This window comes from Histomonas meleagridis, assembly GCF_020186115.1.
Source record: "Histomonas meleagridis strain 2922-C6/04-10x chromosome Unknown contig_14, whole genome shotgun sequence".
In the NCBI taxonomy this organism is placed as follows: domain Eukaryota; phylum Parabasalia; order Tritrichomonadida; family Dientamoebidae; genus Histomonas; species Histomonas meleagridis.
Genome location: NW_027150770.1, coordinates 490,404 through 508,382, shown reverse-complemented (window position 1 = coordinate 508,382; position 17,979 = coordinate 490,404). Strand labels below are relative to the sequence as shown.

General features: G+C 31.8%; 6 protein-coding genes across 6 annotated transcripts; 2 read left to right on the top strand and 4 right to left on the bottom strand.

Annotated features, from left to right (window-relative positions):
- Nucleotides 1–1,248: 1,248 nt before the first annotated feature.
- GO595_001478 (SAC3/GANP family protein) lies at nucleotides 1,249–2,547 on the top strand (the record flags this gene model as incomplete). Its single annotated transcript, XM_067914281.1, has 1 exon — nucleotides 1,249–2,547. The coding sequence occupies one exon, from the start codon at nucleotides 1,249–1,251 to the stop codon at nucleotides 2,545–2,547; it is 1,299 nt and encodes a 432-aa protein (XP_067778470.1).
- A 1,064-nt stretch (nucleotides 2,548–3,611) lies between these two features.
- GO595_001477 (uncharacterized protein) lies at nucleotides 3,612–4,943 on the bottom strand (the record flags this gene model as incomplete). The annotated part of the gene is made up of 1 exon (XM_067914279.1): nucleotides 3,612–4,943. One exon carries the CDS (start codon nucleotides 4,941–4,943, stop codon nucleotides 3,612–3,614), a length of 1,332 nt encoding a protein of 443 aa, XP_067778469.1.
- A 665-nt stretch (nucleotides 4,944–5,608) lies between these two features.
- On the top strand, nucleotides 5,609–6,034 carry GO595_001476 (putative actophorin; the record flags this gene model as incomplete). Its single annotated transcript, XM_067914278.1, has 1 exon — nucleotides 5,609–6,034. One exon carries the CDS (start codon nucleotides 5,609–5,611, stop codon nucleotides 6,032–6,034), a length of 426 nt encoding a protein of 141 aa, XP_067778468.1.
- Nucleotides 6,035–8,282: 2,248 nt separating this feature from the next.
- Nucleotides 8,283–10,910, bottom strand: GO595_001475 (putative phospholipid-transporting P-type ATPase; the record flags this gene model as incomplete). The annotated part of the gene is made up of 1 exon (XM_067914277.1): nucleotides 8,283–10,910. One exon carries the CDS (start codon nucleotides 10,908–10,910, stop codon nucleotides 8,283–8,285), a length of 2,628 nt encoding a protein of 875 aa, XP_067778467.1.
- Nucleotides 10,911–11,399: 489 nt separating this feature from the next.
- Nucleotides 11,400–12,242, bottom strand: GO595_001474 (Myb-like DNA-binding domain containing protein; the record flags this gene model as incomplete). The annotated part of the gene is made up of 1 exon (XM_067914276.1): nucleotides 11,400–12,242. The coding sequence occupies one exon, from the start codon at nucleotides 12,240–12,242 to the stop codon at nucleotides 11,400–11,402; it is 843 nt and encodes a 280-aa protein (XP_067778466.1).
- A 2,169-nt stretch (nucleotides 12,243–14,411) lies between these two features.
- Nucleotides 14,412–17,168, bottom strand: GO595_001473 (AT hook motif family protein; the record flags this gene model as incomplete). Its single annotated transcript, XM_067914275.1, has 1 exon — nucleotides 14,412–17,168. One exon carries the CDS (start codon nucleotides 17,166–17,168, stop codon nucleotides 14,412–14,414), a length of 2,757 nt encoding a protein of 918 aa, XP_067778465.1.
- Nucleotides 17,169–17,979: the final 811 nt, after the last annotated feature.

Here is a 17,979-nt window from a genome sequence, read left to right as displayed (position 1 = left end):
ATAACTATTCATAAAAAAGTCAATATATAATAATTAACAGGAAGTGAACGAGACCTCTTCAATTCATTAAATCAATCAATATGACGATTATAGCTTAGTGCAGAAATTTTCCCGCTAAATTAAATGCAATCCTATAGGAAATATTAGAAGGGCACAAGCGAGAGCGTTTTGAGGTCCCATCAAATCTTAAGTTGGGAATAATTCGTTTAGATGCAGTATCAAAAGGAGTTAAACAGCCACATTTTGATTCAATTCCCCGACTTTTTGTTATGCATAACGATACCTCTATCGTCCCGATAAACCGTTTCCCATTGAATTTTCGCTTGACGACCGTTAAAATGGAACGGACCTTCTGACAGAAAATATTTTGAGATAATAACCGTAAAAACCTTATTGCGGTTATAAACGGCCTCAATGTCGTTGGTTGGGAAATGCCTTGGAATGTGTCCTCAAGAAGAAATTAACCAACGCTTAGAATCCGATTTTTCTGCAATATCACCGTTCGAGTGTGACTTCCAAGGAAATTTTCGCCCAGAATTAGCAATAAAAACATTTCATCGAAGTGAAGCAAGTCGAGAATTTAAACCAGAAGAAATTCGCCCAATCAATGTATTACAAAAAACTCTTGATCACATATTTTCATATGTAATTGGCCAAAAATTAAATACTGGAAAGGACACATCAGAAATTCAAATGTTTCACTATGTTAATGATAAACTAAGGTCAATTAAAAACGATATTATTCTACAAAGTCTTTTCGGTTCTGATGTTATCAGTATATATGAAACAAATATCTTATTTTATATTTGGGCGGGAATTCGTTTTTACCAAATGGATATTTCTGATTTTGATCCTGTCCAAAACATGGAACAAATCACACAAACGTTTTTAAGTCTTGATGAACAATATGATATGTATTTTCAAATCAACAACAGTTTCTCACCAAATGAATTTTTTTTCAGACCCTTAAATATGTTGACGTACTTAGAAAGAAGAGAGTTTATGTACAAACTATCCAAACTAAAATCTGATATTATAAATTCACATCTTATGAAAGTTGTAATTAAATTGGAAGCAATGATAAAACAGTGTAACATTGTTGGATTTTTAAAGTCGCTTTCTGGTTTGCCGATCCAATTTGTTTGTTATGCGTTAATCAATTCTTCCGGACTTTGGGTCGAAACTATAAATAATTTACGCATTGGATTCAACAAAAACACGTTCCCAATCAGTTTTATTAGGGAAGCAATGCAAATAACAGACCCTCATTCATTTGAACAATGGTGTAATGCATTCAACATCGTTCTCACAGATGGTGATTGCAATTTTGATGTTCAAAAGAGTCCGGATCTAAGCGTGCTTCCGAATTTAGTTGTTCCAGAAGAAATTTCATTAAATCCTTGCGTACAAAACTGCATCAAATTTGTTAAATCATTAAATGTCCAAGAAGAAAGTCAACAAATTCACATAGATAGCATTCCACCTGAAAAACCAGTGTTTACCCAACAATTGGTCATCGAACAGCCACCAGTAGAAGAAAGAAATGAACAGATTATACAAAAAGTGGTAATTTCAGAGGAACGACCGTTAAAACTGCCTGACCAAGTTACGGAGGTACCCCAAATTCTCAGAATTCCAGAAATTCCTAAACCTATCCCAAAAAAAGAGAAAGCGGAGGCATTGGCAATTCCAAGTCCTCCGTTAAAAAACGCCAAAGAAATTACAGAAAAAATCGAAGATAAAATTCGATACTCCGAAATCTCAGCCATGATTCCTAATTCCATTCCTCAAATGTCATTTTCCACTGTCCTTCTTATTGCTGATGATGGGTCCCCGAGTTCAAATTATGCCATCAACAAATTTGATTTCATCGATTCACAAACTGCCATATGTGGGAAACTTACTAATCAATCAAGCATCTGCTACATCTTAGTAACGCGAAATCGTGATCATCCAACCATCTCATCCATACTCAATTGTCAAGAGATATATCCTCTCGAATATTCCCAAGTTCCAGTTATTACGTTCAAGGAAGACTTCGGATTCTCATCTCGCTGTGCCTTTCTTTCATGCCTTAGGCGCTCCATCATCGAAGGCATCATTGAGTTTCGACCGTTTGATGTGTCATATTTAGTAATTACAATTCTCTCTCGAATCAGAGAGATTGTCCTCACATCCTCATGGCGGAATTCCACGGCTAATTCTGTGCTCTCTCTTTTTAACAACGGGTTTGAGCTGATCAGCAAATCGCTTCTTTCCGAAGAGTTCATTTCTTTTTTGATTCCTTTCGAACACGGACTTTTGACGTATGAAATGATCGAAAAGTATTCGTTCCAAATTAAGGGAATGAGAATGAAATTGTTGAGCACTGTACAGTCGAACCAAAGATTGCAGGGAACAAGTTGGCCAATGCACATAACGCAAGCAATGAAACTGAATGTGCCGAAGTTCGTTGCGCCAATGTCAACAGCTTTTAGCCCGGACGCTTTTGTGGAGAGCGTAGTAAATAAGTTGAAAGTTAACATAGATGAAACAGACTGTTATTAATGTTCCTATATAATATAATGTATATAAATAAAATTTTTATTATTAATAGAAAATTTTTGATTAACTTTCAGTTATTTAATCAGATTTTAACTTCGCTTTTGTAACATATATTTTTCTAAAAATGGTTTTATATGCATTGTTTGGAATTTATTTGAATAATTTCTGATTTATTTGAATAATTTAAAACTTATTTGCGTTATTTGATATCAAAATTTATTTTAATAATTTCGAATTTATATGTTTTATTTGTTCTTTATTATAATAATTTCTGATTTCTTTTGATAATTTGAAATTAATTTTAATTGTTTCTAATTTATTTGTTTTATTTGATATTTTGTATTTATTTTGATAATTCGATATTTTAAAATAATATTTGGAAATTCTTTAAATTATTTGAAACAGCACTTATTTTAGCATCTGAAAAAGGTAATACAGAAATAATTAAATTACTTCTTGAACAAGAAGGAATTGATATTAATGCTAAAGATATTTATTTGTTTATTTGATATTTATTTTAATAATTTAATATTTCAAAATAATATTTGGAAATCATTTAAATTATATGAAACAGCACTTATTAGAGCATCTTATTTTGGTTATAATGGAAGAAGACGTTAAACATTTAAATGACAAAACCGCAAATCTTTGAGTACTTTACAAGTAGAAATGCAATTGGCAAAACGGAGGTTTCGGCGGTTTGGCCGTCCTTTTAGCAAATGGGTAAGGTCCATGGTTCACTCGCTCAAGCAGGTAAGGTTCGTTCCAACACACCAAAGGTTCCAAAGATGGAAAAGCCAAAGCCACTTCGCGGCCGTGCTGCCACACGCAAACATTATAACAAGTATTTCCTCTCTGCCAATCCAGACGCCAAGCGTAAGGTTGGTCCAAACTCTCAAAGCCAGTAAGTGATTAAAATATGATTCTCTTATTTTGCATATTTTCAATTTTCGATATTATTCCAATAATACAAATCATACAAAAATGACAATGTTTTACAAGAGGCCCTTTTTTAATGTTTCTCTTTTAGTTTTTTTTTAGAAGAATTTGCATTCAATGGATTTTTATTAAATATTGGATAAAATATTTTTGGCAGATTGTTCAATAATTCTGTTTTGATAACTACAGTGTGTTTCGTTAACCAACGTTGCAATTTTCCAATCGATCAAAGAACGAGAAATTGCAATATCTGTTGATATCATTACTGGGTGTACTATCAATTTCTTCAAGTAATCTATTTTTGCATTTCTTTCTTTTGAAGTTGAATTATTTTCGATGAACCGAGTTATTAAGTTCGCGCCGATTGTGCAATAATTTTCATATGCCGTGTTAACGTTCCCGCCTTCACGTAACATGTCGTGTATCGTTGCGAAACTTTCGCCGTTAAAACCGAAATTTGATGCGATGAATTCGAAATCTTTTTTGTTAAAGATGTCGCCACCGACTAAAATTTTCCGACTTGTTTTCTTGTCAAATTCCTCTACATGATAGAGTCTAAAATGATGGTTATTAAGAGGTATAGTACCATCAAAGAAAGCATTTTGATCTGAAACTTCAATAATAATCGGAGTATCTTTTCTTGTTGAAATAAATAATACAAGGCATGACCAAAAGCTTTCAACAAATTCGCGTTGTTCATCATAAACAGAATTATAAAGATTATCAAAATCATGGATAATTAAGATTGGTTTGCATGGAGCAAGAATATCAATGCTCTGAAGAAGCATTTCCAATCCATGTTTTGGATCGTTTTTGATTTCACTTGCAATGAAATAAAAATTAGTTATAAGTTTTTGATAGATAGGATCTCTAAATAAAACTGGGACTTTTATAGAATTATTTTGGTCAACACTTGTAAGTGATTCAATAAGTGCAAGAGGATTTTTGAGTTCATATGAAGTTTTAGAATGTGCATCTGCATAACCTTTAATGGATTTGAAAATGATACTTTTAATGTATGAAACAAGGTCGTCCATTGTTGCAACTTTGCTCATTAATTGAAAATCAAAATCGAAAAGTAATCTTCCTGTTGTAATCATTTCTTCACCAAAAGTTAATAATCCGCGCGTTTTTCCAACTCCTGATGAGCCATAGATAACAAGGGCTTCTTCTTGAGAGGGTAAATTTACATATTTTGATAACGTTTCATAAAAATCTTTGTTAAAAATATATGGAATTGGCTTGTCAAAAACCACAATCCGTTTCTTCCTTCCAAATATAAGGAATAAAATTATAGCTAATAAAACTATACTTATAACGATAATAATTGGTAAAGAATTACTTTTCTTTTCTTGTGTGTTTTCCTGTATTTTTTCTTGTTCTGGTACAGCTTCTTTTTTGGGTGTATCTTGTTGGACTGTTTGTGATTCTTCTTTGTTTTCAGGCTGACTCTCAGTCATCTTTAGATTTGTTTTGTTTACCCTTTGTCATGAATAAACTATTGAAAACTATTTAAGCTAAAAACAATTGTTCCATTCATATTAACATGACTTATCTCTTTAAAATAGTATCTTACAACTTAAATTATTAATGTTGTGTTTAAGATTTTTCATTTCAAAAAATTTACAATTTCGATGATGTATCAATAAAATATTTTCATCAAAGACATAATCGAATCTAAAATGCAAAAGTAAATGTCCTTTTATATTTCTTTATGGGTTTAAATTTAAAAATTAATTGAAAACAATCAGTATAATTTCCCACGATATAAAAATATTTTAAACTAAGAATGAATCTAAAAAACATAAAACAAGGGAAACTTTATTTTCTTTGATACTTTGTTTTGAAATTTATAAATTGAAGTTAAAAATCAAAATCATTTAAAAATCTATCTTCATGAATATGTGCAATTCTTAACGCTTAGTTCTACCAACAAAAATTATAGTTTTTAAAACTATTTTGTGCAAACAAAGTCAAAAAAGTGAACACAAGCACACTTTTTAAATAATTTATCAGCGAGATAAACAATCAATGGTTAAGTGCACTTTTTGAATGTTGACAAAGAATTGAATGTTGACAAACAATAACCAGGTCGTTAATGTCCTACTCACTTCACTTTGATAGAATGTCATTGACTGCAATTAAAGTTCATGATGACTGCATGCCAGTTTGGAACGATATCAAGATCGGACACAAGTACCGTTATGTTATCTTCACATTCAGTGATGATCTTGAATATATTGTCGTAGAAAAGACAGCCCCAAAGGAGAAGACATATGATGATTTCCTCGACGATCTTCCACCACGTGATGTTCGCTATGCCGTTTACGATTTCGACTTCACTGCTGAAGATGGCACACAACGTAATAGACTCGTCTTCGTCGCTTGGGCTCCAGATATTGCTCCAGTCAAGAGGAAGATGCTCGTTGCTTCCACCAAGGCATCACTCAAGAATGCACTTGCCGGTATTTCATTAGAAATTCAAGCTACCGATGATTCTGAAATCCAAGAATCAGAAATGCTCGCTAAGTGCTTAGCTTCAATCAAGTAAACAACTAGATATGGCATCAATGCTGAGTAAACATTTGGCAGGCAATAATTTCATTTTCTTGTCTCTAATATTTCAAAACAAAACTCACACATTTTGAATAACATTGAAATTGGAAAATTATTTTTGTCAGTTTTTGTGATATTGTATCGTTCTCACTTTTTAAATGAAATAATTTCTTCAAAAATAAACGTTTTCTCTATCAGACCAAACGACCGTTTAAATTAAGTGAGATGTAATCTGAGTGAACATTTTCAATACTCCAAATCTAGATCGCATTCAAATTTGTGTTAGCACGAATTTCAATTGCTGACATCATCTCAACATTGAAAATGATGAAGGAACTTATCAAAAACTTCAACATGTTCGAACATAAAATTGTTGTACAACATAAATATTGATAACTTACATAAACAGATTTTCTGGAATTTATTCAACCTTTACATTTAATTACCGTTTAAGACGATCAATCTATTCTGCAGAGTCGAGGGAATTTATAATCCGGGAAATAGAAATGAATTTTATCATCTTTTATATTGAATATTTTCTTACATATCTCTATCGAGTAATTCACACCGTTTGCATGATGATGTAAGAAGACCACTTTATTCAACGGCGCCGAAGCTATTCTACAAATCCACGGATTATATGGTTTTATTGGATTTGGGCATTTTCTTAAATTTTCAAAATTATTATTTTTTATCCTCAATATGTCATCATTCGGAAATGGATGACCAATGAAATGAGGGGATGTTACGTTGACCATTGTCATGTTTAATCTTTTTATAAACTCATTATGACAAATATCTTCCGACTTCACACATTTAAAAATAATATCCTCATACATCGGAAGCATTAACTCAACAGCTCTACGCGAATAAAGATAACCAGAGCCTCCTTGAAGGAAGCCTACGGTGTCAATATTCTTCACACAGTTGCCTAATATTATCGGTTGTCGAAGTGGATCATATTGTTTTTCTATCATTTCATAATATGACTCTATTAGATTTGTATTAATTATATTATCATCTGTTGCACGATGAAGCCATCGATATTTTGTTTCATAATAAAAATATGAAAGTCCGAAATATGTCTTACGAAAGATATCGATATCTTTCGAACTATAACAATACCGACATTCATGCGGAGTAATTTTGGAGACAATTTCGGTATAAAATTTGGGCGCTTTAATGGTTAAAATATCATTATGATTCTTTTGCGTACTAGTAACATTGATATCTTTCCAATCAAGAAATAAAGCTTTGTATCCTTCCATATGATTTAATTGATTAACATATATTGGGGACACCAAATTTGGTATTTGACTTTTCGGCATTGTAATAATTAAAAATAACATTTTCTGTTCTGGTTCATTCACTATGGAATTGTTCCTGAAGATGTAATTGATGTATATTCCTTCGGATGGACTTTTGATTAATATGAACACAGCAAATAATGTGATGAAATAGACATAATGAATGACAACAACGGCACAACTCCTTCCTTCGGGCTCGTTGGTCGTTTGCTCCTTATCTAATGGCTCCTTCTTAATGACGTCGTTCAAATTTGGAAGTCTAAGTGTAAGGATAAGTCAATTCATTGAATTCATTCAAAAATTGTAACCCACATTGTCAAATTGTGAATGACCAGACGGTTAACTGTGAAATATAAACGGTTTCATTGAAAAAATTGATAGTTTTTTGAAAAATGTTAATGATGCAATATAGCTGAATTTGAGAAAATTTGCGCCAATTGCCAATTAAAATATATTTTTTTTTTGTATTTACATTTTGATAATAGAAAAGTCAAATTTTATATGAAAAATTTTTATTTTTCGTGCAAAGGCAATACATCAATGAAAGATACGAAATACTGTGAAGCAGTAATACACAAAGAATATATAATGAAACATTCCATGCTGAATAAATATAACATTCATATTCCGTCATTTATTTTTCTAATCCAAAATTTATAGGACACTACACACCACCCCAAGACATTTATTTCATATAATCAAATTCGTACTTATATTCAGTCACTTATCCTACAAATCACATATTCCAAATCTATACAAAACATTTATATCATTTCAAACTCATATTCAGTCACTTATCCTACAAATCACATATTCCAAATCTATACAAAACATTTATATCATTTAATCCGGATGCGCGTTGTCTCTATAAACGCCGCGCATCTATCGAAAGAGACATTTTCCGAATGAATTGCCGGTCAAATCTATATAAAACATTTACTTCAGGTTGAAGAAGCCCGACTTGCGCATTCCGTCGCTTATCTGCAAGCTGACCTCGTGCGTTGGGTTGAATCTCTTTTGGTAGAACTGCGATATCAGGAGCGGCAGGATGCAAATTATAGTCAGGAAGAGCGTCTTCACGATGAACTCCTTCGTGAACATGAAGTATATATCGAACGCTTCCGGCAGCAAAAAGATCGTAATGAAGTACATCAGAAATGACAATATCTCTGCAACAACAGATGTCAATGTGAAACGATTTAACTCAATTGCAATCAATACTAACTCAGTTAATATCATCGCAGTGAATGCAATTGATTGCATATGTCGTTCATCAATTCCTTGAAACCCATAAACATTAATCGTTGTATATATGATAACAGACCCTTGATAAATAGCTAACCAAATCCATTGCATAAACGTCTTTGGTGAAAAATATCTTCCCTTCTGACACTTTACGTAAAGTTCTGGAAATTCCATAACGGTCGACAGGTCTACAAAAGTGTCAAAAATAAGTGAAAATACAGGTAAACTAGTGAAAAAGGTGGCAAAACCCATGTTCAACCAATCGTTATACAATTTTGTGGGAACGAAGTTGTAAATCAGTGAATATATGGCTTGCGTAACGGTCATTATGACGCCTCGATGCATGACAAATTGTGCCAATCTTGAGGAATGCTTGTAACAACTAGAGCCATGCCAAAACAACAAGTTCTGTAGTTGGCTAAACGAATTAATTGAAACATCAGCTGAAAGTGATGCTTGTTTACCTTCTTTACCAACAATTCCAATGCCAATTGATGAAGCTTGAATCATAGAAACATCATTACCTCCATCACCTATGGCACATGCAGTAATGTCTTTATATTCCATTACCGATTTCACAACTTTTTCTTTTTGTGATGGTGAACATCTAAATACAATTACCGCTGGTGATTGGATTACAACATTAATGAAGAAGTCGGGAAGTTTTGTTGTAGATTGTAATGCGTTCCCATTAATTACTAATGGTGGTATATATTGAGAATCAATTAAGTCAACCAATTCTGATAAAGAATTGATGACTTTATAATCAGAATCATAAGAAAACAATCGTGAAGATAATGCTATACAAATTGCAGTTTCCATTTTGTCACCGGTTAACATCCAGATTTTAATTTGAGCAGCTTCAAGTGCTTCAAATGTCTCCTGGACTTTGTCTTGTAACTTATCTTCAACGCCAGTGACACCTAACAACTCCATATTATTGGAGATGTGTTGGAAACTTTGGAGGATCATTTCGCTACGGTTAGTGATTGAATTTGATGCGGTGTGAAATTCACTCAAAAATGAATTTAATTCATCGTCGTTAAGTCCTTTGTAAGCAAAGACTAATGTACGTAATCCTTCACGTGCTAAGTTCCCAACAACTTCATCAAGCCATTCACTTGGTGGACACATTTTGCTAACACTTGTATCTGACCCTTTAATAAGTATAAATTTCCCATATTTTGTATTGCTTAGTACAATACCCATATGACTCCAGACTGATGAGAATGGTAACGTTGCAAGAATTTCAAATTTTTCGATAATTCCATTAATTTCAACATCAATAAAATCATCTGTTCGATTAACAAGTTTTAATCCTATGCGTGAAGCTTGTTTAACTAACGCGATTTCATCCGGAGAAGAGGCTTGAAAACCTTCTTCTGTGACAGATACACAATGGCATAATGATAATGCTAAAAATGACATAGGATGTGGTGGTGTTAATGAATTGCTTTCGCAAATGTAATTATCATATTGAAGTTTTTTGAATTCCATTTCATTTTGTGTTAATGTTCCCGTTTTATCAGTAAATAAAAATTGTACTCGCCCAAGCTCTTCAGGTAATGAGGAATTACGTAGAATTGCTCCTTTGATATTTTCATCATGAGATATTCGATGTGCAAAAATTAAACGAGAAAGATCCAAATTAACTCTCATTGAGATAGGTATAATATATGAAAACAACAAGACAAATCGGACTAAAAGAACTGGGAAATTTGATGTAATACCATTAATACCAGCTGCTATAAAAGATGCGATAAACAAAAGTGAAAAAAGTACTGTTGAATATCTGTTCATTTCTTTTTCAAATCTTCCCATTTTAATGGATGGAGGCGCTGCATTTAAAGAGGATCGAGTTTCGGTGCTTGTATACGCAACGATACCGGTTATTTTGCCGCTGGAAACTACACAATTGCACCAAACGGTCGACTCGGGGCCGATAGGCTGATATTCGTTATTATGGAGCACCCTGCCGCTAAATTCGTATATGTTCGATTGAGGTGGTTCGATCTCAAATGTGATATCAGTGATGCTAAATAAATCATCACATGATTGTGAAAATCCTAATGATCTACGAAGTTTCCAATCTGTTTCACCATCTAATTGATCTGTTTTAATAAAGGCTGAACCAACTTCTTCGGTTGTTTTAAGGAGAATTAAATCAGCAGGAACTCTTTCACCTGCTTCAACTTCAATAATATGACCAACTAATAATTCTTCTGATTTAATACGTTTAGGTCCTTGAGGTGTGATAACTGTATACTCTTTAGAATTTAACTCAATATCTCTTTTATACGTTTGGTATTCATCCCACATTTCTTTGATAAAGGAAATCATTAGTACAAATACAAGAGGTGAAATATATGTAATTAAGAATCCGATTCTAAATGCTGGAATAAGTTGACTCAAGGTAATAGCTAAATAGAAAAAATTAAAGAAAAATCTAAATTGTAAGAATAAAAATTTTGGAATTAAATTAAAAGCGTTGTATTTTTGATGAGAAACTTTGTTAGAAGGGAACTGGTCTGTTGGTTCTAACGTAAATATTCTAGGTGATAAATCTTCTGTTTCATCTACTTCTAAGAAACCATTCCTCATATTTTGCCACTTTTAAAATAAACAATTTATTTTGCCGAAGTGTTTGACCAAAATTAGCGATCAAATGGTTTTTGTGATAAGTTACCATGTCCTTTAGATCATAGAGATACTTATTTACTCACTTTAGGGAAGTTCAAAATTTTTTTAATTATTTCATAAATTAAATAAATGAAAACCATTCATAATTATGATTTTCTTGACTATTTATTAAATCCAAAAAGAATCGTCGATTGGAAAGTTTGCATTAAGATCCGGAGTTTGATTGATAAAATCATTTAGATCATTTTTCTGGTTCGTTGGTTCACTGTCAAATGGGTTCCAATTAAGAATTGAATCTAATTGCAATGGGTTATTAAGCACCTCAATTTCATGCTTGGAAGCGGAAATTTCCTCAACTTTCTTCGGCATTAATAAATCGAGAACTGTGAATGGATTTTCTTTCGTTTTTTTATCTTTTTGCTTCCAAATCTGTTCCTTTTTAAATAGTTGCTGATAATGATATCTACATTGTACATCACTTCTATTGCCCATTTGAACGGCTATTTTCATCCAATTCTTATCTCCGTACATTTCATAGAAAAGTAACAATTTCTCTTCTTCTTCTGTCGTCCAATGCGATCTAGAGATTTTTGGGTCTAGAACTCTAATCCATCTTTGTGAACATTGAGACTTTTTCCTTCCATAACCCACAAAATCAGAAACAGCGGGCCAATTCGAAACGCCATACTTATAGACTGCGTATATTAATCTATTATCTTCATTTATTGTCCATGTTCTTGTCTTTTTCCTTGTAAGGTTATCGTTATATTCATCAACATTATAAGGTATAGGAGGAGCTATTGTATCAGCACAACTTTGTATTGCTTTTAATCTTTCAAGTACAGTTTCCCCATTTGCGAAACATTGGATAGTTTTTATGGATTTAGAAGGATTAGGATTGCTAATAAAATCTAATAAGGCTGATCTGATCTGTTCCTTTATTTCATCACTAAGAGGGTTATTTTCATTGGCTATAAGAGACAAACCAAATTCAACCAAAAGATTGCTCATGAGATGAATGAAGTGAATATTCAATTATGGCAACTCAAAATTCTAAATAAAACGGTTTTTTCTTTGGTTGGCTGTCAAAATTGAATGCTTGGCCTGACCATGAGACAAAAAACTAAAATGGTTTGTCCAATTTCAAAAAATGGAACATTTCAACGACATTTTTTCACTATTTCATGAAAAGATTTTTTCTGCGTTGCTTTTTTGATTTAACCAGAAACTTTAGACAGATTAAAAAATACAAGTAACTCTTCTAGAAATATTTGTTTTTCGTTTGAAATAACATTTGAAATAAAAGATTACGTTGTTGAAGTAATAGGTTTGAGTGTACTTGAATTAATTCAAAAAATTATTGTTTGTTTTCTCGCTTTCGATCGATGGTGAAAAAAGTTTTCAGAAACGATAAAAATGGAAAAAAAGTGGACGATACACATATTAACCATTGAACATGAACAACGTTGAAAAAGGTGATGTAAATATGTTTTTGTGGTGAAAAAAGAAGAATTCTCCGAAATTTGATGGTAACATTTGCTTAATTACGTATTTTGTAGGCTGTTAATCCTACAAGTAATGACTTATTTAATTAATGATTTATGAAAATAAATATGATTTTATGATAATTTGCTTGATAAAACATTATATTCATAAAATATTTCAAGACATAATTATCATATTTATTAATATGTTCGTTTTTTTCTACATCGACATCTTGACATTTGCTTAATTGTTGTTTTATAACTAGTATATGTTGCTTGCATATATTTAAAAAAAAATAATTTGTAAACTGTAACAAAAAGTGAAAAGTGACAAATGTATGATAAGAGTTTTGTGTTCAAAGAAGAAATAAAATTTGAACAACATTCTGTGTGACTCATTTGTGCACTTATGCAATAATTGCAGAACCACTAACATTTCAGTGGATTATAAAGTATACGTTATGCAGTTAATAATGTACAAAACGTAAGATTGATTGATTATAAACCTGTTTTATATTTGTTCAAATACAAATTTATTTTATAAACGAACTTGATTTTTCGAAAAACATTTTTGATTGAGTAAATGCATTAGATTGAGTGATTTTTAAACAGGTAAAACATTCACAACTGATATTAGTTGTTTCTTTTTTCGTGTTCGTTTTTATTCTTTTTCATTAGAACGATGAAGGTTAACGTTAATAACGATAAAATTAATGTCATTAACAAATTTTAATGTCATTAACAAATTTTAAAATGCATATTGATATGAAATGATAAAATTTAATTAATGACTCATTAACACTTATCGTTGAATGACTTCAAATGCTGCAACAATTTATTTTTCAATCATCAATGAATATTTTGATCTTATCTTCAGAATCAAAAAAATGTTGAACTTGTAAAATATATCTTAGAACAAAAAGAATGTAATGTTAATGCTGAAGATATTTGACTATTTTATTTAAAATTTATTTGTATAATATAAAATTTCAAATTTATATTTGGAAATTATTTGAATTATTATTTTCCATCACTTTATATAGCATCCATAAGCGGCGATGCAGAAATACTTAAGTTACTTCGTGAACAAGAAGGAATTGATGGTCATAATGAAAACATTCGCCTAATTTTAAATTGATGCCGCAGGCAAAGCCACAGAAAAAGTTGTGATGTCTCTTCAAAAACCTCAGAGGAGCCGTTCAAAAAATAACATCATGCCGTTAACGTTTTCCATTCAATATTTCGAAATATTAATATTGAAACTGTATGGATCGCAATTAAATATGTAGCTATTCAATTTTGGTGATTTTTTGCGTTACTTTACCAAGAAATATGGGGTGAATAAGGGTTTTTCTGCTGGATATGGATTAATCCAGTGGCTATAACAAAATAAAATTATTAATTACAAAAGCTTAAAAAATTCTTCATTAAATTTTTTGTGGAGCCATTTGGTGTTAAGGTTATAGTGATTTCTCTTATAGGTGGATGAGGTGTAATTTTCAATGAAACATAAAGAGTTCCAGTTAATTGCTCTGGTTCGAAATTTGCACAAAATTTTTTCTTTAATTTTTCCTTAATGCCATTTCATATTTTGCATTAATCTGAAGTCGACTTAAATTTGGTTTCTTGGCACGAAGTCTCAAAACATAACAAAAATTCAAAATTTTCACAATACATCAAAACATTTACAAACATTTCAGTCGTATTCGAACTCGTCGCTAGATTCCCATTTTCTTGTTCTTCTACTTCTTCCACCGCTACTTTCGTCGTCTTCCAATTCCACCTCATCATCATCATCCTCCGTATCATCGTCGGTTGGTCTGAAATCGCTATCGTCGGAGTAATTTGCCTTCACTTTATCCCTTACCACAAAGTCGTCACTTTTGTAGTAATTTCTCTTTTTCTTTCCGCTGTTAACGTTCTCGCTCAAGTTCACGAACTCTTCATCGTCGTCACTCAAATCGTTTTTGAATTCATCGTCGTCACTTTTGCTTTCCGACGATTCAATTTCATCGTAGTTAACGTAATCCGAATTTCTAATTTTGTTCAGCGCGTTCTTTTGCGCCTTTTCTTGTTCTCTTTTCTTAATTTCCTTTTCGTGTAACAACAAATTCTTCTTTTCTTCAACTTCGTCATCGAATTTGGAGAAGTCCAAAAACTGTTTATAATCATTTGGATGATTTAACACGTATAAAAGTTTGTCGACTAATATTTGTATTGATATTACATTGTTTTCGTCGTCGATTATCTTTTGCGTTTCGATGACTTGTAATATATCAAATTTAAGTCCGTCGATGTTACGGTAAAAGTTATTTTCGATTCGGCGTTTGATTAGCCCTAAGTCCGATGGATAAACAATGTAATTACTAAACTTAGGCTGCTTAAAGAAGGTACGTAATGTTCGATTTCGTTGCGCTGCTTCGATCACTTTATAGATCGCGTCGAATTTGATCTTTAGTTCCGGTGTTGGCAATGGATATTTAAATACGATTTCGTCGTTAACAGAATAAAATTCCCACGGAGAAAGAAACTCAGTGACTTCTTCGCCCCAATCGATTTCAACCGAATTAAACAAATTCGTTTTGTTCAGCTTAAGAAGAACTTTGCCAGTGTACGCTGTTTCGATCCCATTATGTCGATAATATGCCACAATTTCATCATTAACTTTGAGCTTGTTATAGACATTTGAAGCTGATTTGAAGTGTAAAGCTTCGATTAAGAAATATGGAGCATCACTTAATGCATAATTAAATGTACGGATTGGCTCGTTTTGATTGATCTCTAATGAATCAATGTTGTTGAGCTCTTCTAAAAATATGTTCGTGTTTGGCGGTAAAGAATTTTGATTTTTCAAATTTAATTTTAACATTTGTATCTCACAATAATACTTGGAATAATTGATGTTGATGATTTGAAATATGCTGATCTCAGGCCAATATAACTCATTGGTGAAATCTGGAGTAATGTTTTGGAATAATGAGGAATCATTTTTTAACATGTCAATATGACCTTCTCTAATATAAATTACTTTGTCTTGACATTGTGGGAAATAAGTTCCACGATTAGTAGAAATTAATGTTGTCCAAAATGGGTAATGATTCATTGGTTTCGATTCTTCATTTTCACTTGATACTTCATCTTCTTCATCGCTAAAGATTGCTTCTGCTTCTTCAGTTAAGATTTTGTTTAATTTCTTCTCTTTGATGGAATTTTCTTCTTCATCTTCGGCGGTTATTATTTCATCGGTTTTTGATGCGTATTTTGAAAGCCATTGAATTTCGTACAAAACCGACTTTTTGGATTGTGAGTGAAGAGAATTGGGCAGAAAAATGTCAGTGAATTCGTACGGATGATAATCAGTAATAAGAAGTTCCAAATGTGAGTTAACAATTTGATCGCGTGGATTTAAATGAACTAATGTGTGAGTCTTTTCTTCAACTTGTCCTTTAGGATCTTCCCATTCACTTGGCGTAAAGTCTGAAGGAAAAAAATATTCGGAAACTTTACATATCGATGGGGTTTGAATTTGTGATTCATTTTGTAATCGAAATGTATAAAAGCCGCCGTTGTCACCAGCATAAAATTTTATCCCGTTAGAGTCCCAACATCCACTTGAAAGTTTTGATCCTTCACATGGAATCATTTGAGTATTAATTATTTTCCCAATTTCACAATTTACAAAAATCACAGATTGCTTTGTGACTAATGCAACGATTTCATTTATAAAGACATGTGGACAAATTGTAACAATATTTGTTAAATTTTCAATTTTGGATAATAATGATCCATCTGATTGAGCCCAAGTAACTAATGTTGTTGACGAACAACAAAAAACTAAAGAAGAATCGCACGATAATGAAAACAAACATTGGCCATATCGTTTAAAAATTTGTCGGCCATTAAATTCTTGTAACATTCGAAGTTTATCAGTGATTTCCCACATTGAAGCGACCCCAGACTTCGAAGAATAAGTGAAAATTAAGGTAGAAATTGTTGGATGAAATGAACAATAATCACATGAACCATCACAAATATTAGTTGTCCAAAGGCAATTATTGTAAACAGAAAAAACAGCTAATACGCCATGTTCTAAAGCTACTGCAATTAGATTTTCACCTGGCGAAAAACAGCAATGTTTAACCGGAAACCGTAAATTAACGGTCTTTACGTGATTTGGTGATAAACCAGTCGATTTCGTGGAATCGAAGCCTTCCATTGACCAAATAAACACACGACCCTTTTCTGTGGTTGCTGCTAATAAATCACCATTAGGTGAAAATGTTATAGATTTAAATAATGATGAAGATTTATCTGTAATGACATCTAAACAAGCACCATTTATAAGAGACCAAATTCTAATGGTCTTGTCTTGTGAAATTGTTGCAATAAAGGTTCGATTAGAAGAAACAGAAATCGCTGTAATGGAATCTTGATGACCTTTATATGTAAACATTAGGCTAAGAGTATTGGCATGCCAAAGCTTCATCACTGAATCATCAGAAGCTGTAAGAATGAAATGTGATGCTGGATCAGAATAAATTACTTTTACACCACGAGTATGTCCAACAACTCGATGAGTAAGTTTAATTCTACTTAGATTTCGTTTGATTAATTCGTTGTGCTTTTTTCTTGGCGAAGAAAAAAAATTTTGAGATTGCTTAAATGGATTTGGATTATAAATAATTGATGGATAATCTGTCTTTGGAATTTCTGAGTTTACAAGAACATGAAAAAAATCTTTTGGTAAAGTTGAAATAGTAATATCCAAGTTCATCAAAGATTGTTCATTTTCAAATGCTTCTGTTTTATATTCTTCTGCAATGCTTGGATCAAGCGATTGGAGAAAACTATAAATGAATGTTTTAGCTTCATTGTCTACTTGGGTTTCAACATCCATTTAATGCATAAATAAACCATTGAATAAAAATTGGAATCCAAAAATAAATGATTCATCTTAAGATTGTTCAAAGCAAATAAATCAGTTTTAAATTACGTTTTATAGAAAGTAAAATGAAATTTTCTTGGTTTTATAAACTTACAAGAATTAGTGTGGTTTGATACGCCACCATCTGATCAGGGAATTCGTACGTTTAGATTTTTTTTTTTTTTTTGGAATAAAATAAGGTTTTTGCAAGATCAAAAAAAATTTACAGCTATATATGAAAAAAATAAGCTTTCATTTATTTAAAAAAAATTATGATAAAATCATTATCTAAATTTAAGTTTTTTGTTATGTGATATTGATAATTTCAATTTTGCTCAGT